Here is a 22,926-nt window from a genome sequence, read left to right as displayed (position 1 = left end):
GTAGTCTCAAGCTGCTAGCACAAGGAACAAGGAAACCTCAATCAAATAGAAATTGTGATATGATTAAAAATGATACATCCAGTATTTGTATTAAAAAGGAAAATGAACGGCCAAATTGGAGTAATCTTAAGTAAATTTACAGTAACTATAACCTTGCAATTGAGAATGCGTGAACTAGTTAGCGTTAGCAAAAAAGCACAGAAGTTGAAACTAAAAAAGTTAAAAGTAATGGATTAACAGTCGAAATAGTTTGCTTAAAATAATTGATAAATGGCTATATTTTTATATGAATAAAATGTAACAATATCCACTTTTAGATAATTAAAAGTGTTAAATATCATCCACTTTTTAATCCATTCATAATAAGATATCAGAGTGGTGCAAATGAAGGGGTACTTGAGCTCATCTGATAGGTCTGTAGGGGTACATCAGATGAAAATAGGTTGGAAACCACTGATGTAAACTTTGCATTACCTCTTAATACAAAACCCAACAGAATTACTGTGTTCTTAGCACAAATAAACACAAATCATTATTATGAGAGACTCATACCTGAGAAGGGGAGTATTTAGCATTTAGCTCCCCCTGCTGTAGCCCCCAGGTCACTACTGTCACTACTACTGTATCTGGTGTTTGGGGTGATAATATAACCTTAAAAATCTGATGTCAGACCACTAAATTACTTAGTAATATTTGGTCTATTGGAGCACTGATCACATTATTCCATATGTTACATCTCATGTGTTTATGTCTACCTGTTTTCAGGTGGAATGGCTGAAAAACGAAGAATCTTTGAGCTCTGATGGTGTCATTGATACAAGAGGTGACCATAATCTTATCATCTCAGAAGCCCGCCTCTCCGATTCGGGAAACTATACTTGTGTTGCCAGCAACATTGTGGCCAAGAGACGAAGTGCCACAGCTACTGTTGTAGTCTACGGTAAGTCATTAAACTCCAGATATACTTTCTTTTATTATTTTTCAAAAGAAAGTCTGTGTGAAGTCAGATTCTGTCTCAGCTAAAAAGGAATAAAGGTAGAATTCTTTAGATTTGCTGTAAAAAATGATCAAAACAATGTCAAACAGCTTTCTTGCTTGTATCAAAATATAACTTTCCACTACATAAGTAGACAGTCAAATTGGCACCTCAGCCAAATTTCCAGAAGTCATTAATATAGAAGGCTGCTCAACCACAGCATGTGGCTTTTTTCATACAAGAGTCTAATGAGCAGGTAATGGGCAAGTGATCCCTCATGTGTAAAAACAAGGAGACACAGGCAATATTTACAAGAACTCAATTATTAATGATGGAAAGGCAGTGAGGTGGGCTGTCACAATTCCCCGGCTTTCATCTGGCAGCTCTAAACACCTTTGTATAGCTGCAGGCCAGCACACTGTTTTCAGCATTTTTATAGCCCTGTAGAGAGCTCTGCTGAGGCAAAAAAGAGAATAAGTGAAATTATAATGTCATGCTAGCACCACCTTCTTACACACTAGAGGAACACCTCATTAATTGTGTTTCATTTTTCTGATGTTTCATTCTGTCATTTTTTTATTTTTTCAGAGATGGCATTTAGCTGTTCATGTGATTCTTTCTGACACTTAGTTGTTGAGGCACATCAATCATTAAAGACCCCCTCAAGGCATGTTTCAAGATATTCTGCTTTGAATAAAAATTGTGTCTAATGTTTTTTTTCCTTAAAAAAAAGTTCAATTACCTTGTTAAAATCCTTAAAATGACAACTTATTCATTTTCCCTCATTGAAAAATACAAAATCTATGAATATGCAAATCTTGTTCATTTCAAAAGTTTAACTGCTGGAAACAAGATGTCTCCTACTTCCCTGAAAAGTTCATTCTCACTGTATGTGCACTTAAGGCTTCAAGTTTCTAAATCAGACTTGTTGTGACATTTTCAGACCTGCGTTTTTCAGTCCAGTTGAGTCAGATTCTGGTTCTTTTCCACTCGGTGCAATTCAGTCAGACAGGTCTGACCGCTGCAATCATACTCGGTTGCAGATCAAAACAACCGTACTGAGACCCTTTGAGGAAGTGGTCTCATTCAGGTCCCAAACAAACTCTGGAGCGGTTGGTTTGTGGTGGGAATGTGATCCAACCTCAATCCAACTCAACCACTAGGTGTACTCAGCAAGTTTGAGCTAAATGGCTCCCGTAGCCAAGCAAAATCAACAATTGCTAGTAGCTAGCCGGAGAATGAACCGAGGTCTGACCAGGACTAGCACAACAAGGAATATTGCATTTGGCCAGAGGACCTTCTTGCTCCCACCACACACATCTTCTAACCAGTGAGCGAAGTCAACGTTCCCACATGGCATTCGGTGATGCATTTTGGTTTTGCTTGGATTTTCCTCTGTGTGAAAAGAAAACAAACCAAGGGTAAAATGCACCAAGTTTACCGACTCATCCACTGATACGGACCAGAGCAAACAAGCTATAGTTTTGAAGTTGTGATGTCACAAATCATGCACGTATGGTACACGTATTAAAACTGAGCTTTAAGGTGAAACACAGAGAAACTTTCCCTCTTCAGCGGATGAATATGAAAGCAGCCTTCTAGTGTCAAACTCTGCTTATACATCATCCTGCACAGTGAAGCTCAAACATCCAAGAAAAGTAACAATAAGAAAAACACATTTCTGAGTGTAGGGGGACTTTAATTTCCATAATCCTAATGAAGTCTCTGACAGGCTTACTATTCCCAGTAGCCCCAGACAGATATACAGTAGTGGAATACTAGTATTTCTTCCTCTCCTATGACAGCAAAAGAGCTGATTAGTCAATCATATTACATTATTTCAAGCCTCAAATCAGAGGAAGAAGTGCGAGTTGATAGAAGGGAAGTCATCATTGATCATCCCTTTAAAGACAACCCTGTTATTTTTTACTGATAAGACATATATCATCGCCTTTGATTGAACCCAAGTGATTAAGTCTCTTGTGCTTTCTTTTCATGACTGAAAATATATTGTCAACTCCTGAATGTAGGCCAGTGTTCACATACATAGTCTTTTTTTTTTCATTCTTTGGCACATACAGTGAATGGAGGCTGGTCATCGTGGACAGACTGGTCACCCTGTAATGTACGTTGTGGCCGCGGAGTGCAGAAACGTTCTCGCACTTGCACAAATCCAGCTCCTCTCAATGGGGGGGCCTTCTGTGAGGGTATGTCAGTACAGAAGAGCACCTGCAACACACTGTGCCCAGGTAAGCATACTGTTTGTGCACATGCTTAAAAATTTGCTGAAGAGTTTTTTGACTTTAAACCACCTTCCAGGTTCCAGTTAACTGTTCAACTAACAATTGAAAGGTTTACAGTCGCTGGTTAAATACGCTTCAGTGGTGAATTCAAGGAATCTCTGAGATTTTAGATTTGGTGCTGGAAAGTATGTGGCGTTCATTGTGAAATAGGTTCTCCCTTGCATTAAAGGAATAGTTTGACATTTGGGGAAATTCTCTTATTTGCTTTCTTGCCGAGAGTTAGATGGCTGTTTAATATAAAGCTATAGCCAGCAGTGGTTAGTTTAGTTTAGCATAAAGACTGGAAACAGGGGGAAACAGCTAGCCTGAGTAGTCTACTGGCACCTTTAACGCTCACTAATTAACAAGTCACAGCCTATCTAGTTTGTTTAATTCATACAAGAAAGTGTAAAAACAATTTGTGGTCTCAGAGTAATTAAATGCTGGGACTATTTCTTGGCCAGATGCAGTGACTTCCTGCAGATTTTGTTACCTTTGAGTAACAAAAGGCTGCTGTTTGGCAGCCAACTCCAGGAACTCCAAATGAACACATCAACGTGAAGAGGTCTCTCTCTGCTCACAAATCCATTTCCATGCAATAATAGCGTAATTGTGACAAAAAGGGAAGGCAACAAAATGGTCTCTGTGATTACCTGACAGAGTTTCAAGTATCTGTAAGTTGATTTTAATACCCAAAATTAACAGACAGCAGTGGCTGCCTGGAAGGTAGAAAATCAGTCTAAAAGCCCTCCTTTCAAGTAGTTACATTTCACCATAAATTCATTGCACATCTCTACTGCTGAGAGTGACAGTGGTTTGAAATCTAATGCAGTGAAGCCTAAACAAGAGCAAATGATGAGAAAATGTGTGGAATATGGAGAGAGAGAGGTTTAAAAAAAGCAAACCAGAGAGAGAGAAACAAACAGCAGAAGCTTAGGTTGTGAGAGGGAAAGCTAAGCAGCAGTTCCAGTTATCAAGACTGCCTTGTAATCTGCTCTGCCTAAGTGTTTTTTTTTTTCCAGACAAGCCCAAATTTATGATTTCAACCGCAGCACCAGTATAAAGGAAAATGCTCATCAGGTTTAAGAAAAAAAAAAAGTTATCAGGGGGAGGCAGTGCACTCCGGCAAACATTATCTCCTCTTTGCCAACTGCCTCCTTCTAAAGGATTCTTTCTCCGCATCAGAGTTTGAACATGAACGGGGTGCATTTGCGTTTAGATTAACAGGAAGAAGGAAACCTTTAGAGCATTTGGAGATGGAAAGGAGACTTGATGGAGTATGGCATAAGCAGAGTGTCTTTTCACTCCAAGTCAGCAAGAAGGCTTCTTCTTCTTCTTCTTCTGAGGAAGAAAATATTTTTTGTAAAGGTTGTAGTGCAGCTGATACCTCAAAGTGTTTTCTCATACAGTTCTAGGGGAATGTGAAATGAAATCTGTGTATGTGCATCCTTGTATTCTCAAAAAATGCGTATTTGTATCTTATCCCACAGTGGATGGCGGCTGGGCAGAGTGGAGCGAGTGGTCAGTGTGTAGTTCAGACTGTGTGAAGCAGCGGAGCAGAGAGTGTACGGCTCCGGAGCCCAAACATGGGGGACGACTGTGTGACGGGGTGGCGTTGGCTACAGACAACTGCACCAGCGGCCTCTGCACACAGAGTGAGTAACATCACCAACAATGAGAAATATTTAGTCAAGAAACATTACTGTCAGTCCTACTATATTCATGTCATTACAGATTTACTGGTCATAATTTTTGGCAGTGTGGGCTACATCGTGATCATCATTAAAATCATGCTCATTACCAGCACCCTCATCCATCTTCATTATTCAACCGCTTACATAGTTAGTCCACATGCATAGCACACAGTGCACACAGGCATGGATACACACACAAATACACAACAGTAATTAAATAAACTTGTAGTAATCAAAAGGGTTATAGAGAAACTCAAATTCTGATGTTTCTCTGTCTTTGCAGATCGAAAGTTGCTACATGATGCTAAGCCACAGGGTGAGTTTCTCCTCAGCTTCAATTTCTTACTTGTGTTATTTTGGCAACACTTTATAAAACAGCACAAAATTATACAGTGTAATTTTGTTGTGTGAATCAGGTACTAATAGAATTCTCCTAAATGTAGGTACAGTGAAAGAAAACAAGACTATGAGGAACAAGGGAGTAACAACTGGGCATTTTAGAGAAAAGGAGAAATAAATTAGACTCTTTTGTGTTTACTGGGAAACAAAAACTTCTATTTGGGAATGATGGTGTTAACAACACTGATACTCTGCCCAACACTAGCCCACTACACAGCCTACCGGCTTATGTTCATTGGATTGACGACAGTGTGGTGCTATTCCTTATATTAATGGATGAAGTGTAATTAAAGTGAATGCTTTTGCCCTTTGCTCATGGCAGTTATTAAGTTAAGATGCCCCAACAGAAAATCTGGTGTGTGTCTGACAAAAAACTGCCACAGAGATATAAAGTTTTGTTGTAGAGAAGAACCTTTATCAGCTTTTATGTCCTGTCACAGTATAGCTTCAATAAACAATAAAGAACACAAACTGCATGTTGTCGTTTCACACATTAACAATGATATGTCAGTTTTGTGTTCACAACTTTTTGGCCCCTAAGTTGCTGAAGAATCAGTTCATGCAAATTTAATGACGAGCGTAGTAATTATTATTTAAATTATTTTGAATTACACGGTAAGAAAATGGTATGCAGGGAGTAATAAAAAATATCTCGATGGTTCTCTACTTGTTTTACTCTTTAATTGCACAGTAAGAACTAATAATGCATCCGTGCCCTGCCATCAGGAACTTGACCCATACATTTTATATGTTCTTCAATAAACCCTCCATCTGAACACTTTTCATTACCTCGCTGTACCCCCACAGTTTTTGTAGCGTATCATAACTTTGGAAAATATATGGCATATAACATATATCCTATAATTACTTTATAGTTTCTGCATAATCAGCATTGTTAACACCATATATCCCAAACTTCAGTTTTGTCTCCCAGTACTGTACTCAGTAGATACCCAATAACACGTAGTATAATGAATCGATATAATTAATTTTTCCTACTGTACCTCCCTTTAAGTACCAGTAGGAACTAGCATCTGTACCTGATTCATACAACAAAATGACGCTGTGGCTGTATATGAAGTTTTCCCTTAATGTTTATAGATATCATTGTCTAGCGTACAGTACATCCATGGCCTGGAAGAATCTTGATTCTGATTGGAAGAAGGTGTACACCTATAACCACAGAGAATACTAGATTGTGTATTCCTCTGTTGCCTAGAGAGTGTTCATTATTTTAAGATTACCTCACTGCTCTTATTTAGTGTCATCGTCATCGTCATCATTATAAATCACTCATATTGTAGCTGGGCTGCTTACTTCAGCTGTTGCTAGGATACGCTGTCTACTATTTGTTGGAGTAGTAAAGTCACATAAAGACCACGGTCGACTTGAATAGTGTCAACACTAATGTTTTCATTGAGAACCCTGAAAAACCAAGACCTTATCAGAAGCCATTCACTTGATTCAGCGTGGTTAACAGGCAGTTAGTGACAGACATTTGGGATTTTACCCTGAGAGAAGCTATTGGCACAAAATAGCAATAAACATTACTTTAATGGCTGGCAAGTAGCCATGCTTTAAGAAAGATAAATCACTCTGACAGGTGTGGTTATGAAAAATAACACAGTGTGCATGATTGTGAAATCTACTATACTTGAAATAGAGAGAAAGGTATTGTCAGATATAAATGACTGAAATATCCAGGTATTTATTAATTTTAGTAACTTATCAGTTTCAAACAGGTTCATCTGTGTATTGCTAGCAGGAATTTTAGCAAATAAGAAAATTTCCTGTTAAAAGCATTTAATTTCCAGACTGGTTGTGATGTTTCTGGTCACGGAGTAGGAATTTCTGACTGGTAGTGGTTCAGAGGATTGTGATGGTTAGTAAGTGTTTTCTCCACCCTTGGCATCCATCCCCACTCTTGTAAAATTACATAAAGTATGTTGGATCATGTCAATTTCACTCTATTGAGTAATGAAAGAAAAATACTATTTACTAATTTCTGTGTTACTATTTATTGTTAAAATAAACCGTGTGGAGTTAAACTCTGTTGTGTGGGTGCAATAGTGTAAGAATTCTATCAAATCACTACACATGATTGTTATTCCCAACTTTACTATTATTACCCTAGTTTTACTTCTGTGCCAATACACTGTAAATATCAACTAAAACTGTTTTTTTTGTCTACATCATCCAGTGGTTTACCACATATCCATTATTTATGTATTATTGCTATGTAGGGTAATGGGCCATTTACATTTATTCATTTGGCAGACGCCTTTTTCCAAAGCGACGGTTATGTGTTGATAGCTGCTGTGTAGTTTGCGCAGTGAAAAATCAATTTGATACCTATTAAGCCGCAGGCATATGTTCTCCTTACTTGTCCTTTAACACAGTTGTGTATTTTTGTTTGTCAGAACTGGGGGAAAAGAATGCAACCAGGCTGCCAAAACTTCCCAAGCCCTCAATTAACCTGCTACTGTAGCTGTTAATGCCGCTTTGCATATTTTGTCAGTTTCTCCTCGTTTGAGCTTTAGGCTACTTAGAGGATTTCTCAGCATGTCCTTTTTCAGCGCAGATCTCATTATCTTTCAAGAACAAGCTAGCAGGCACTTTATTTCCCACTCATTCTTTTTCTTTGTGGAGTTGGACGCCGCGGTACTGGTGGGACCAGATATAGCATAATCATTGCCGATGAGCTAATTTAATGAATTGGTGTTGTCACATTATCCCAGTGGAACGTAGAGTGCCTCCAACACCAGAGCCAAGTAGTGTTTGAAATGACAGTCAGGTGCTGGGTTGATTATAATCGCCTTCCTTCCGAGGTTCCTCATTAGTAGCTTTAACACTCCAGGATGGAACAACGAAGCTGTGCATCAGGAGGCAGGGCAGACAAGCAATAGAAAACAGAAAAAAAGGTAGACTTCCCTCCTATAAAAGTCTTTCACAACTTCAACTCAGCTGATATTCCTTAGCAACACAGATTTTTCAGTTTATTTCGGGAGAAAATGTCTCCTAGCTCCCTAATTAAGCGTGGTAGACTTAGAACACGAAAGCGAAAAGTCATTCAAAAAGATTCTCATCTCTCTTACTCACTCTTACTTTCCAAGGTGTGGAGAACAGCAGTGATGTGGCCTTGTATTCAGGCCTTGCTGCGGGGGTGGTGACGGTGGTGCTGCTGATCGTTGCTGTCACTCTTTACCGGAGGAGTCAGAGTGAGTACGGCGTTGATGTCATCGACTCCTCGGCCCTCACCGGGGGCTTTCAGTCCTTCAGTTTCAAGACCTCCCGCCAAGGTGAGCCACTGACTCACTCACTACATGTCTTACAAATTAGATTTTCACTCAAATGCAGCATATGTGACAGAGCAAAAGGGATGAAAGAGTAATTTCATAATACTTGTAGTGGTTTCAATCACAGAGGGTAGATTCATTCTGTGTTCAGATCTTCAGGAAAAAAAGCCCACTAGTTGTAATACTTCCTGTACAAATCATTGATGGAGCATCCTCCCATATTTAACTGTATACATTTGGAATATGTTGAATAGATCTCCAGTGTGGTGCATTAAAAAGTAAGTTGTGTGGTTAATTTTTAAGAGACTATTGCCATGTTGAATGATTTAACTTATTAATTAAGATATGCACGCTGTTTGACTTTTACATAATTAGACCCAGCACATCCCATAAATCAGAATGGAGATTAAATGCACCTATCATTCCTGCAGCTTTATGGTAGCCACAGGTATTAAATCCATAAAAAGAGAAGGACCTCATGTAAGTATGTAGATCAAACAGTTGTGGATGACAATTTTGATTAAAATTAAATCTTAATCAGAAGCCAGCACAAACTCTGCCTTTATTCAATTAAAAATGTGTTTTGATGTGCATTTAAATTAGCATTAGATTAGAGATAATCTGAATTAAATCTATATTAAAATATCTAAGAGGCAAAACTAGGCACAAAATGTTCTTTGCACTTGACTTTGCAATAAGAGATTGTTAAAAACAGCCACCACCAATTGTACTTTGCCACCTACTTTACATAAATACAACTTCAGCTGCGACACTACACCCACCTTGGCACAAGTGGGTTAATTTGGATTCACAAAATTACCAAACAGACATAAATACAAGAAGAGTTGTCCTACGCAGACTGAAAATCCCATCAGGATCGCATTTTATAGATAGATAGAGCATCAAGTGTCTTTGCTGAAGCTATACATATATGTATGTTTGTTTATTTGGTGTATTGGTATATTGTATAAGTGCATAAATTAAAATTTAGATTTACAACAGCAATTGTAATCATATTACCCCCCCAAAAAACACCTTAGAGAATAATAAACCCTACCAAATAAAGTCTGCAGTTTTGCTTGCTAATACAGTGAGATTGCATCAACTCCAATAACAGTAACATACTCCTCAAAACATAAGACATTTACACAAATGAAGAAGGGAGACCAGACAAGGGTCTAATTTTGCTGCTTGTCTGTATACATGTACAAAGTGTAGTCTATCTCACACTCTCAGGTACCTAAATGCAGCACTAGACATCACCCATATGGAGGAGAATGAATCACCTTGTATTTAACTTAAACTACAGAACATGCAAGCGAGCCTTAAAGTTTTTTTATTAATATGTATTTATTTGTATATATGAATTATGCACATGTTTCTTTGTATTCTGATATAACTACATCAATTATTAAAAGTCCTTAGAGGCCAAATTGACTGTATTTAATTTTTTAGTTTGTTTACTTGAGCCTTCTGAGAGTCCTGCTGTCTCTGCACTAAGTGTCCAATAACGTACAGTATAAAACCTGATCCATAAAGCACACCATGCATTAATGCTTTATTGCTAACATCAGTATGCCCCAAGCAATAAACGTTCACTGAAAACTTATGGTTACAAGCACATTTCGTGTTGTAAACCAATTTACTATGAAACACTTATCAATTATTACTTAGATTTTCTTTACTAGTACCATAACTTAAGCAAAATTTTGGAGCAAATTGTGTCTCAGTGGAGTTGTGTGTCAGTTTGTGGCATTATAGGGTGTTTTGGTGTTATCTTTCATGCAACAAAGCTTCAATTAATTATTCATAACTCCAAAATTAAAAATGTAATTTATCAGCGTTTTTTTTTTTCCATTCAGCCCCCGAATGGAATATTTGTGGTACTGTGTCTCCAAACACAAAAACATCAGAGCTCAGAAGTGAGGTGTTCTTTGCCCCACAGATTGAGGCATATTTTTACAAGGCTGGCATTATGGGTCGCCACAGCAACAGCTCTCAGCAGGGCATCATAACGTTAATTTTGATAACACAGCAGGAGGCAGGGAGAGCTTTAATCTTGGTCCCTGCTCCACTTGATAGAGGGGCTAAACAGCCAAAAAACTCCACAAAATCAGACATGTCCCCCCCCCCCCCCCAACCACCCCCTTATGTGTTTCATTTTGCTACACACTGCTACAGTAGTTAGGCAGTAATCATTTCAACACTTCTTTTTTTGCAATCTCGTCACTGGTCATGAGTCACTGTGACAACAGCTCACCTAATTCCAAACAAAATAAATTGGCAATCTGTATTTCTTTGTTCATTAAGAGAGACCACGCTGTTTACTTAGCCGTGTCTTCCACTGTCATTTCATGCCTGCTGAAAGAGCTGTCGATGAGTCATTAATCACAAAATAATTTCACCTTATAATAAACATATTCCTATGATAAACCCAGAAAAGAGAGGTAACTTTTCTGTGTTTCTTGATAGATTCATAAGGTACTGTGACTCTGTATTTTAATTCTAATACAGCATACATACAAACTAATACATGTATGTGACTGACTCAGTGCATCACTAGCTGTAACTACAGCAACACCCACCACACAACATAAAGAAAAATGTAAATATTCACACAATAAACTCAGTTAAGAAATCCGTATTTTAATTCAATGACAACATGTCAAGTTATGGTCACCGCATTTTTTTTTAAACCACTATGACATCCTATTAAATCACTGACATCAAATTATAACATCAAATTAAATTACTACATCCCAGCTGTCGTCATTTGCCATTTGTCACTTTTAAGTGAGACATTGTTACAGTAAGGTATACGCCTGTCTTGTTTCCATGGTGATGATATTAAAGTAAAAAACAGTTGTCATGACATACCCTTTAGGTTTTTATTGTTGTTGACAGTTTGCAGTTTAAAATGGCACTGTAACTGTAATTGTTGTTTAAAGATGTCTAATTGCTGACAGTAATTTGCTTTTTATATCTGTATGTTTTTCAGCAAACCCCCTGCTTATTAATTCGTCCATGCAACCTGATCTGACAGTGTCGCGTACCTACACCAGCCCCATGTGTTTTCAGGACTCCATTGACAAGGAGCTGATGGCAGAGCGCTCACTCCTTGACCCGTTGCCTGATCTCAAGGTCAAAGGTCAGAAAATAGAACTGCCTAAGACTGTGGCAACTACTTTTGGAGAGGCGAGAATTACAGAGTAGACAAAAAGATAACTCTATCCTGCCTTGAACCTGTTTTTCACATACAGTAATCTCTAAGAAAGCTTTCAAAAAAGAAAAAAAATTAACTGACATCCGCTAAGCATGTCCTCCTAACTTACAGTTTCTACACCTGTCAATTTGTGGTACTTTTTTGGAACAATGAGTACTCAGTTTCATACAGAGGTAGACAAAAGCAGGTTTCCCATTTCTAGTTGACAACAAAATGACAACTGCAGCTGGCAGATTTTATCGTTTATACCTAGCTAGCTAATTAAGATAATATTAGCTCCGTTAAGCTGTTGAAAACACTGCTGCTCCTGCTTACTTTTTAATGTTTCCAGCTCATTTGTTTTAAAATGACAATTCTGTAAAAGGAGTCTTAAATATGCACTTAATGGTTACGTGACATTGTGCTAAAATACTGAGGCTAAAGCTATGTGTTCCTAGCAGTTGATGTAGAAGAAATAGAAACATAATTTAGTTAGTCCTATAGTATAAAAGAATTGAGTTGTTGGAGTGCAAACCTCCCCAAATAAATACAAAGTAATGTAGTTAGTTAATGATATTGAGATATGCTCTTTGGCCTTGAAAGTAATGCTCAGTTGCTACTGTAGGTACTAAGCTAGTTAGCCGGACAAGCTAACATTTGCAGTCAGCATTAGAGCAGATAAACACACAGTTTAATCCATCTTATACATCTACTTTTGTATTTTTGGTTTTAAAAAGGCCAAAAAAAAGAGATGCCATCCTCCAAACCTTTTTAAGTGCAGATTATCACTCTTATTATGGCCACATGCACACTGCTTCACCATGTGGAGCCGTGTGGACATATTTTGGTTGCTAAGCTAAGAAAATTGTCAGTTGGAGAGTGATTTGTCGGTTGGGAAACTTTTGGCTACAGCAACATCATTGTGTCTCTCATAGTGACCATATGTCATTTTTAGAGGTATATTCAAAAGAGCTACAGGAGTTGAAAGACTGAGTTTACAATGCTGCCATATTCCTGTCAACGTTTCTCTCGGTTTTATATTTATGAGCTGAGTTTGTTGAAGTGCAACAAAATCACAGTTCCTTCAATGTATCTGTAGGGGTGGCAGAAAGGGCAGAGTACCACGTCATGTCCCACCCTCAGACATTTCCAAGGGGATTGGCTCCAGACTTCAGAGGGGTTGCAGTGGGGACAACGCTGGGCAGAAGGGAAAAGAATCTTTTCACTCCACAAGTCACACTGACTCCTAGCAGGCCTCTCCACAAAGCTACTGCGGTGTTTGGCCATGCAGGAGGAAGGCTGGTGGTACCTAACACAGGTGAGTCCTCTGTGGGGTAATTACCATTTGATATGTTCAAAGGTGAAATTCTTTTGAGACAAAAACAAAACATCACACAGAAGCTGAAATCTGTAGGTTACACTATACACACTATACTAACTAACATTATACAGAGTATCAAGTGGTGCATTTTGAAAATGTCTGACCTTGTCATTGTTGGTCTGCAGTGAAAATGTCATCGATCCTTCCAAGTAACATGAACATGACTATATTATTTACTGAAGTGATGAAGTTAGACAGCATTGGCATTTTTAACCAATCCAAACATTTCGCAGAGTGTGAAGAGCATTAGTGAATACACACTTTTTGACATTTCACCAGATAAATTAAAACATAATGAATTACTTTAACTTACATTATGAAAAAAACGTCTATGAGTGTATGTAATGTAAACCTGCGAAGCTCAGCCTATCGTATTATTCAGGCAACTCTTTCTCATGGCCTACATTCATCATCCTGTCCCTTGAGGGGCTTTATCTACTGCAGCGTAGATTGGCAGTAATTGTTTATCATACAGTAACGTGTTGTGTGTGTATGTGTCTAAGACAGACAGTCTCTGTGTATGTTTGTGACAAAGAGACCGCCGGCAGCATTGATTCACAAGGCCTCGGGGACTTGCCTCTGTCACCTTTTTCTGGGGCCGTCACCTCTCCGGCAGTCACCTTCGGTTAAGAGACCTGACAGTCGAGCAGGTGTGTGTGTGTCATATGTGTGAATGTCTGGCTATGTGTTGATCAGTTTTTGCATACCTCCTTCTCTGCAGGTATCAGTCTGTTGGTGCCTCATGGGGGGATCGCAGAAGACACTACCTGGGAAATGTACATGATCATCAACCAGGAGGACAGCAGGTGAGGGACTCTTACTGAGGCAGAGCAGTCTGCTTCTAAGGCTGCTCTCTTTTAATCTTTCAACCCATCGCACCGCATCCCTCGTCTCTCATCCTGCCACAGCGTCTCCTCCTCTCTTTGCCAAACATACATCGCAAACATGCACAGATATAGATGGACCCTCCCATACAGAGAATACACATGTACTGTCACATGTACTGTACGCATGCATACACACATACGGATACAGACATATTCCCAGCCAGCATGGGGTCCTTGCTCATCTTGCCGACTCTACAGGGGAGGACATAATGTGTCACAAATACATTGGCAGCTGCAGACAGATTGCATTACTGCCTTAAGCAACTGTCTCAGCAGAGAAAGATACACTCCATGGCTCTGATGGCCTGTTTTGTGTTTGTAGACATAGCTGTGACAATATCTTTTTCAATCATGACTGGTTAGAGTGGTGAATATTGTGAACTTTGTGAAGTCATGATGATAGGTGATATCGATCTGGTTTTTGGTTCGATGGAACGTGATATGCTACAAAGTTAAGATGACTATTCCTTGCCAGCAGGAGCCTTATTTCTGTAAGTTTTCCATTGAGATTTACACAAAGCTATTACTCAAGGAGAAAATTGCAGGGTAGATAAGAGCCGTTTGAAATGGTGCCTAATACATTTGGCTTCTTTGCAACAGCCTCAAAAGCTGTCTGACAACTCAAAGTCAGTTTTCGGACATGTTCTTGATTTAAAGCAGACAGTATCAACGTGTCAGCATGTCTGTGTGAAACCTCGCTAGCGAGATATCACCCTAACAACACAGCTAACAGCCTGTGCTTCTCAATGAAATTCAATTTCTACGTCCGAGCGAGGATCGTGACATTCAGTGCGATCTGAAATTCAGCTGTCATCTCACCTCACCTCCCGCCCCCACCCATTAATTGCCCAGGGTCATCTAGGTTAAAGATACAGATCAAAGGTCATATATAGGCTGTGGCTCGGAGCACAGTTAGTGGGCTGGTTGCACACTCCCCTGCCCAGAGTCTCCCCAGTTCAGCCAAGCTGCTGCCCTCCAGGCTCCTGCTTTGCTCTGATAAGCCTGATGCTGTTTACTTCTCTGGCTGTCATTTAAGAAGCTGCAGGAGCCGTGCACCACTGGGCTGTCAGTCAAACCCTATCTTCTGACAGCTGCAGAGTCCAGGGGAGAAATTGGATCCTTTCTTCCCATTCAAACCTCGGCCATCTACATAAGACGACGCTTTCCTCTGCAAAGAATAAGAATCGATCAGCTCTGGCTCAGTTTCAGGTGTTCACAAGAGCTTCCGCTCGTCCTCTGGGTTTTTATGGCGTTGTTTTGTGTGTGATCCTCTCTGGCTCAGTAGGGGGCGGTGGATATTGTAGTCCAAGGACAGAATGATAGCGCATGACGGAATACGCCTGATATGAGGTGACTCACACAAGTTTGAGTGAACGAGTCGAGCTATATCATCCTCGTTTTTTGAGCATACTCTGCAAATTCCTTTGTAGTATCAATCATACCTGCCTCAGACTATGCTTCCTTTAATATTTGGATTAACAGTGGTTGTTTTAGGATTCATATTATCTGGACTGTCTTTTTAGTATTAACTGAGTTGACTTTATTTAATACTAATACTTTAATAAGCCTCTTGAACTCTGCCGTAACTGATTTTTTTGCCGTTTGGCAACAGCACAGCACAAATGACATATTATTACCTTTTGAAGTTGTTGTGGCTAACATAAACACATCCAGCAGACACAGAACATTGTTAGCATTATTTTTGAATCGTGTTTCTGGATACCTGATGAATTTAACTCAGATGTTCACTCTTCATTTATCTGTGTTCATCTCCACCAACTCCTGAGGGAAATATCTGCTGCCTGTCTGTCTGTCTACCGTTCGGTGCAGGGCAGGTAGCATACAGTGGCTTTGTCACTGAAAACAGCTGTCTGCTAATGCTGAAAAGAACACTAATAAGAGCGATGACAGTGAATCAAAACCATTAAACCAAAACAGTGAGCTGAATGAATGATAATAAAATGTTCTGTAGAGTTGAAGAGAACTGCAAAATCTGTCGGTTTATGCCTGCGATTGACTCCTTTCACATTACACATAGTCAGATCCATTATTCATATAGAAATATTGATTAGGGTAGATTTAAGTAAAATGTTAATTCAGTTATATAATTCCAGCTCTACAGCTTAGTTTTTTGTGTGTAATTGTGCTAAAACTCTGACTCCACGCTGGTGTGAAAGCTTGAGAGACTGTTATGCAAAATGAAATTTCTAATTGTACTCTGAGCAACAAAGCTGGGAATGTGCTGGATGCTATTGTGTGAAAAAAGTGAAAGGCAGGCATGTTATATGTGCTGCACATATGAAACATGACTTAACTAATAACCCCAATCCACTATCTACACTTTAACCACCATCCTGGAGTGATATTTCTTTGTTCTCATAACCACAATCTGAGATGCTAAATAACTATCTTTAATCTTTGCTCACAGGCAATCTGGCTAATTACCATAGTCTCAGCAGCAGGTAACCTTGGTTTCCTCTGAGCCTGGGGCTGATTAGCACAAAAGTGCAGCTGCAGGGCCACAGTTCTGTCTGGATGTGTGATTTTATTTTTAGACAGCGGATCATAACCTCTTTTAATTTTTTAGTGTTGATTGGTAACAATATAATGAAGAATAAAGTTTCACACAGCACTCGGCACCAGAAACTGTTAATATAACAGGAATCAAACATCCTCAACTACACATTGTAAATGTGGGAACTGACACATCGACTCTCACCTTCCCGCCACGGTCTTATTCATAAAACAATCCTCATGCATCCTGCAGGTCTTACAGGTAATCGTTTCAGGGATGGAAACTGTCCTGCATTAGTATAGCTGCTGTTTATTGACTTCAATAGTATAGAAATAGCTGCAGTTCCTTGTTGTTTTAAGTTAGAGTTAAATAGCAAAGTATTTTGATTAACAGTAGCTGTCTCCCAATTCCATGCAACATACTACTACTATACACTGTATGTACTTTATTCTAATTGTCATATAAAGCAAAAACAATTAATAAATAAGTCGGTCCAAAGAAAATTAATTCAGAACATTTTTGGATAACTAATTCAATGCTTCAGTCATTTTCGCTTGAAATGATTCATTGTTTCAGTTGTTTTTCAAGTAAAAATGTCAAACATTTACTTGTTGCAGCTTCTCAAATATGAGTATTTGCTGCTTTATATTATTGCAAACTGAATATCTTTGGGTTTTGGACTGTTGTTCGGACAAAACAAGACATATGAATACATCATTTTCCATTATTTTTTCATAGACTAATCGATTAATTGGGAAAATAAATTGTCATTTGCAGCCTTAACAGTATACTGTTTTGGCAGTTGGTATACAAGAAAGCAATGTACTTTCACATTTACACTAACAGGAAATAATGCAATGCATGAACTGATAGAGAACAGTCAACTACATCTTTGCAATGCCACTGACAGTCAGGTTCCTCTTTAATAATTAATACACTTTTCAGAGCTGCAACTAACGATTATTTTCATTATTGAGTCATCTGTAGATAAAGACCCAAAGATATTCAGTTTACTATCATAAAATATTCATATTTGAGGTGCTGGAATCAGAGAGTTTGGACTTTTTTTGTTTTTTTAATGACTCAAAGCAATTAATCATCATCATTAAATATCATCATCATCATTAAAATAATTGGCGATACATTAAATTGATGGCAACTTATGGTTTAATCGACTGATCATTGCAGCTCTAAAGTTTTTTTGTTTGTTTCCTGAGATGTTCTTGGAGCAATCCAGTCGCACAGAAATCCTATCTGTGGGTCAACAGTGTCCATCAACAATACACTCAAAAATCAAGTGTTTAATATGCACACGGGTTGAGAAAACTTAATTTTGAGTGTGAACAAACTACATACTAAAAACAGCTTAGAATTAGAGCATAGTATGGAATTGGGACACAGTTATATATATGTGGAGCCAGGTGGTACAGCGCCTGTATACTGCTGTTTGTGTACAGTTCATGTCAAGTGCAACCTATAAAAATCATACGTTCGTTGTCTCATTCTCACTATGTTTGTGCTTACGTGTGCATACTTATATGTGTGGGTGCACTCTCGAGTTACACTTCTGCAATGCAACCGTGCCTACACGTCAGGGTTTGTCTCCACTGCAGTTATATTAATGATGTTGAGAAATATCCATGCTGCTCCAGTGACAACGGCACCAATATCGTGTCCCGTGTATGTGAAGTGTCCAGCCGGGCCAGCTGCATGACTGATGGTGGTCCCATCGATTTCTCTCAGTCTTCAGGGCTTCCAGCCAAGATTGGGCCCCTGGCCAAGAGCAGCTTGGCCCAGCTAATCTGTCACCGGGCTGGCCAGAGCAGGCTTCATAAGCTCCATCGACCCACAAAGCTTACACGCTGTGTGCTAAAGCCTGTCCTCCCCAGCCCCACTGTCCATTAGTCTTGGTGCTTTAATCTTCCTCTATCTGTGTGTCTGCGTGTCAGCTAGTCAGGGATTGATTCATTATGAGTGTCCAAGGATTTGAGTTTACTTTGTTCATAGGCAAGGGTCACACTCTGCTATCTGAGTGTTTGTTTAAGAAGCAATTCATAAGTAGTGAGATACTTGTTGTCATTTCATACTGTCTTAAACCCCAGTGGGTGTGTTTTTGGATTTTTTTTGTTTTTGTTTTTTTGCTGTTTTGGCGTACAGAGAGAAGAAATTTGACTTAATTTTATCATATACAGTATGTTTGCAATGTCATGAGATATGTCGTTTTAAAATGTGCTGTGGTATTTTACTCTTACCTTGTATATTTTGATTGTTATGCACCACAACACCAAAGCAAATTGATCGTGCAAACCTACTTGGCAATAAACCTGATTCTGATTCTACTTGTGTTCCTTTTTTCCTTTGTGTGTGCAGTACTTTGTCCGAGGACGGACCAGAGATCTTTCTGAGCCCTGCAGTCATGTATGGCCCACCAGGCCTTGACCTGTCCTGTCCCATAGCCATGACCATAGCCCATTGTGCTGAGGTTGCAGCCGATAATTGGACCATCCGACTAAAGAGGCAAATGCAGGACAACAAATGGGAGGTGAGTGATTTCTTATTAAACTTCAGCCTCAGCTATCAGGTCGAGATTTTCAGGTCCAAACGTCGGTGCAGAATGTTAAAAAGTGCAAACACACAACTTTCACCATTCGGCCAGAATATCAATACAATCTGATAAACTGCTATGACTTACTTTGATGAAAATTTTCATCCCGCAGTGTAGTCATGCAAGCACGGAGCCGATTTCAGGGTTGCCGGCTCAGATTCGTCATTCTGTATCAAATTCAGCCTTTCAAGCTCTACCTCATGCTGTCATACATCCAAAAGAAATGTCAGACCAAATGCAAATTGCGACTATTAGTCATTGAAATAGTCAATAGTCTTTTCCAGTTTAATGATAATGGTATTTTAAAGCATTACTCTTTCACATATCTGTGAAGTCTGCATTGCAGCTGTTCATAGAATTAAACCACAACTATTTAAGAATTCTAGATATATGCATAAGGGAATATGTATCATCTCAATTATTCTTGAAAATAATTATTAAACTGTGACTTTGACTATGACTGCCAGTGAGATGAATATTTAAACACTAACTTGGGATTAATGTGGGTCCCAGAAAATACTGTTCACCAACTAAATTTAGCTACTTTAACTTTATTATTTATTTTTTATCTTTGTTAGAAAACCGTTGGAAATCTCTTCGGTATAAAAAAGGCAAGAAATCACTATTATCTTCAAACGGTTAGTGTTTTAAACAGAGATCAAATATAGTGACATACAATATAATGACTAAAACATAGAGACAATGGCAATTCATCTATAAGAGCTTCTCATAAAAAGGTTTAACAGAAGATGGTTCTAGTTTAAAAAATGATGTTCTTCAACTAGCTTTTAGCTATATTGAAAATGAAAATCAAATTTGCAGACACACCGACAGATTTTAATAAAAACTGGTAAAAGGTCTAAACTGGCAAGTGTGCTTTTTTAAAGATTTAGTACTTTATTGCTCTAAATGCAGTATAGTGCTATCTCTGCTGCTGTCGAGATTTTTTTTTTCTCACATCCAGCTTTCAGTAAAATAACACCTCGGAAAAGTCCTTCAACTCTGCCCTGTAGAGCTACTTCACAGTCTCACGGAGACTTGTTCAGACATCTGACTCCAATCCAAACACCCTCTATCCATTTTCGTGTTCCTTCTCGGCAGAGTATCTAAGATGCTCTTTTAATGTTTAACTAACCTCATCAAAAAGCTTTGGGGACCTCATCGAGGCAGAGTGACCCCGGAGCCAGTGAGCTTGCGTGACCTAAGAGGGCCTGTGGCTTTCTCCCAGCCGGGTCCTTTCACTCTGTGTGACATTTACACAGATGTAATTTGCCAGCAGACGTGTTACACAAAAGGGAGCTATCAAAAGACCCATCACTGGTGGGAGCTATATTCCATCGGAAAGGACAGGAAAGGAGACGACGGAGTCAGCAGAGAAGGAATAGACAGACGGAAAGATGCAGACGTGTTCAGAAAAAGAGAAAATGTTCCTCAAGAAAATGTGACGCCGTGACCCGTCTCAGTCTGTCGCTGTGAAATAATGAGCCCTTTATCTCAGGAAGGATGCTTACTCAAACCCTAATCTCTGAAATTAGTGATATAAAGGGAGATGGAGGTCTCTCTTCCTCTCTTTCCTTCTCTCTCTCCCCTCCTCTCTCTCGCTCCGTCTGCTTCTCACTGCCATTCCCATTAAAGCTTGCACTTTTGTACCGCTAGAGTTTGACTCCATCATTTCTCCCTGGCTGCCTGGCGGGGATGAGCTATGTCATGGAGATCTTTCATGTCTGCTGCAGTGCTAATGGGGCAGGTTTAGGAAGCTGTGGGCCACTAAATTACTCTGCATTGCTTTGTATGCTTTTTCCAGGCCATATGCAGAGGGGACCTGTGGGTCACAGTTATGTTTCAAAGGTGATTTAGGGAGGATTGAGCACAAGATGAGGAGCAATTGGCCATCGGATACAACTGCACCCCGCTAATCCGTTTTGTCAGTGTTACTATATCCCCATCTGTTTAGTGAGATGTGTCATTATTCATTTGGCCCTCGTTCAGCTTTGCACACTTCCTGATCCTATCTGAGTCTGTTTATGAGGCAAAGGTTCCAGTTTATTGTCTGTGAAGTGTCTTAATAATATCCTAAACAATAATAGAGTCACTTTTTAACTATAAAATACTGGATCCATGCCTCTCATGGCTTGTTAACTAACTGCATGACCATTTAAATGTCTCTTTTTTTGCCTATTTTTCTACAGTCAGGCAATAATAGATAATAGATGTGGTGATATATCTCGCATGATTAATGATCGCAAAGCGTTGCCTTACTCACATATCACAAGTTTAATGGTGGTCAGCTTTCAGTTTGATGGTTCTGTTAAAGCCTCTTTCTCCCCCCCGCAAACAACTTCTTGGCAGTAAGTGAAATATATTAATCATGAATCAATGCAGTCAGCTCAGCTGTGTATAGCTCGCAGCTTAATCCTCGAAACCAAAAGTCAAAAACCTTCAACAAGACAGAATTCCAATATTGAGATATTCTCAGAATTAACTTGCAAGGCCTTAAAATTAACTGTTAACTGTCAGAATATGTGTTTAATGCATCAAAACTAAATCTGGTCTCTCTGGATGTATCCTCCCCTCTAAAGGAAGTGATGTCTGTGGATGAGGAGAGCACATCCTGCTACTGCCTGCTGGAGGCCCAGAGGTGCCACGTGCTGTTGGAGCATCCGGGTCACTACGCCCTGGTTGGGGAGCCACTGACGCAGGAGGCTGCCAAGCGGCTGAGGCTGGCTGTGTTTGGTAGTCCGGACACCAGCAACTCTCTGGGCTTCACCCTCAGGGTTTACTGTGTGGACGACACGCCCCATGCATTTCAGGTATGAAGGAGAGTATAAAGTAAAGCTGAGGCTGATGGGAATGTCAGGAATGTCAAGTGTTGGAGAAATTAAAATACTGACCTGATGATGATACAATCCATCCAATTATTGTTGTGACATTTCCCTCAAAAACACACAAATATGAACCCCATGGTGATGGTAGAGGAAAGGTCAAATGTCATTAAGGTAGACCATCTGGGAACCATGAATCTCTGTATAAACTTTCACAGTAGTCCAATACTTGTTGAGATATTTCAGTCTGGACTGATCCCAAGCGATGCCCAGTATTTCCAACAGTTTTAGTACACAATATGGCATAAATATATGATTTAAAAATAAATAAATTGCAAGGTTCGGTCTGTGTGGCAGCTAGTTTTTCCTGGAAGAATTGATGCCTGAGTGTCTGTACTCCACTGAGAATCTGCCTGTTCAGTAACATTGCCACTGGGAGATGCTTGATGACTAGGAGACAAAGAGGGACTTTTAATTACAAAGACAACAGATGCTCCAAGGTTGCTTCCCTGCCCTTTCTTTGCGGAATTTAATTTGTTCTCTGTTAATTAAATGTGTTTCAGCATTGCATTCCATGTGACGAGCACTTGAACACGTTAAAATGAGACACATTCTCAGATGCAGCACTAGTTCATCATTGTACTCTTGAGTGGTGCTTTGTGAAAAGTTTCGCCCCTTCTCCTTGCAGCGTGGGCTGACTCAAACATATAAGCACAGCCAAAAAGAAGAAAAAAAGCAAACTTTTTACAGGAGTAATTTATTTCCTGTCTTAATTATAGACATATAGTTTTTTTCTGAAGTAGTGCTGATAGTTGTCCTGTACAGCCACTGTTGCATTGCCATTAGTCCTGCTTCACTTTTGGCTTC

The 22,926-nt window shown here is 39.3% G+C and overlaps 1 protein-coding gene across 2 annotated transcripts in view; it reads left to right on the top strand.

The window, feature by feature from the left end:
- LOC137170812 (netrin receptor UNC5D-like) overlaps positions 1–22,926 on the top strand; it is a 181,354-nt gene that overhangs the window by 149,566 nt on the left and 8,862 nt on the right. For both annotated transcript variants that reach the window (XM_067574396.1, XM_067574397.1), the window contains 10 exons: positions 766–940; positions 3,058–3,225; positions 4,749–4,913; positions 5,236–5,268; positions 8,465–8,650; positions 11,646–11,795; positions 12,949–13,167; positions 13,952–14,036; positions 19,003–19,174; positions 21,817–22,047. In XM_067574396.1, the coding sequence (XP_067430497.1) occupies positions 766–940; positions 3,058–3,225; positions 4,749–4,913; positions 5,236–5,268; positions 8,465–8,650; positions 11,646–11,795; positions 12,949–13,167; positions 13,952–14,036; positions 19,003–19,174; positions 21,817–22,047 (1,584 nt within the window). The remainder of the gene's footprint in view (positions 1–765; positions 941–3,057; positions 3,226–4,748; positions 4,914–5,235; positions 5,269–8,464; positions 8,651–11,645; positions 11,796–12,948; positions 13,168–13,951; positions 14,037–19,002; positions 19,175–21,816; positions 22,048–22,926) is intronic.

The sequence above is a fragment of the Thunnus thynnus genome, chromosome 19 (assembly GCF_963924715.1).
Source record: "Thunnus thynnus chromosome 19, fThuThy2.1, whole genome shotgun sequence".
NCBI lineage: Eukaryota > Metazoa > Chordata > Actinopteri > Scombriformes > Scombridae > Thunnus > Thunnus thynnus.
Note: the sequence above shows the minus strand (reverse complement) of the source record. Positions and strands in the feature narration are given on the sequence as shown.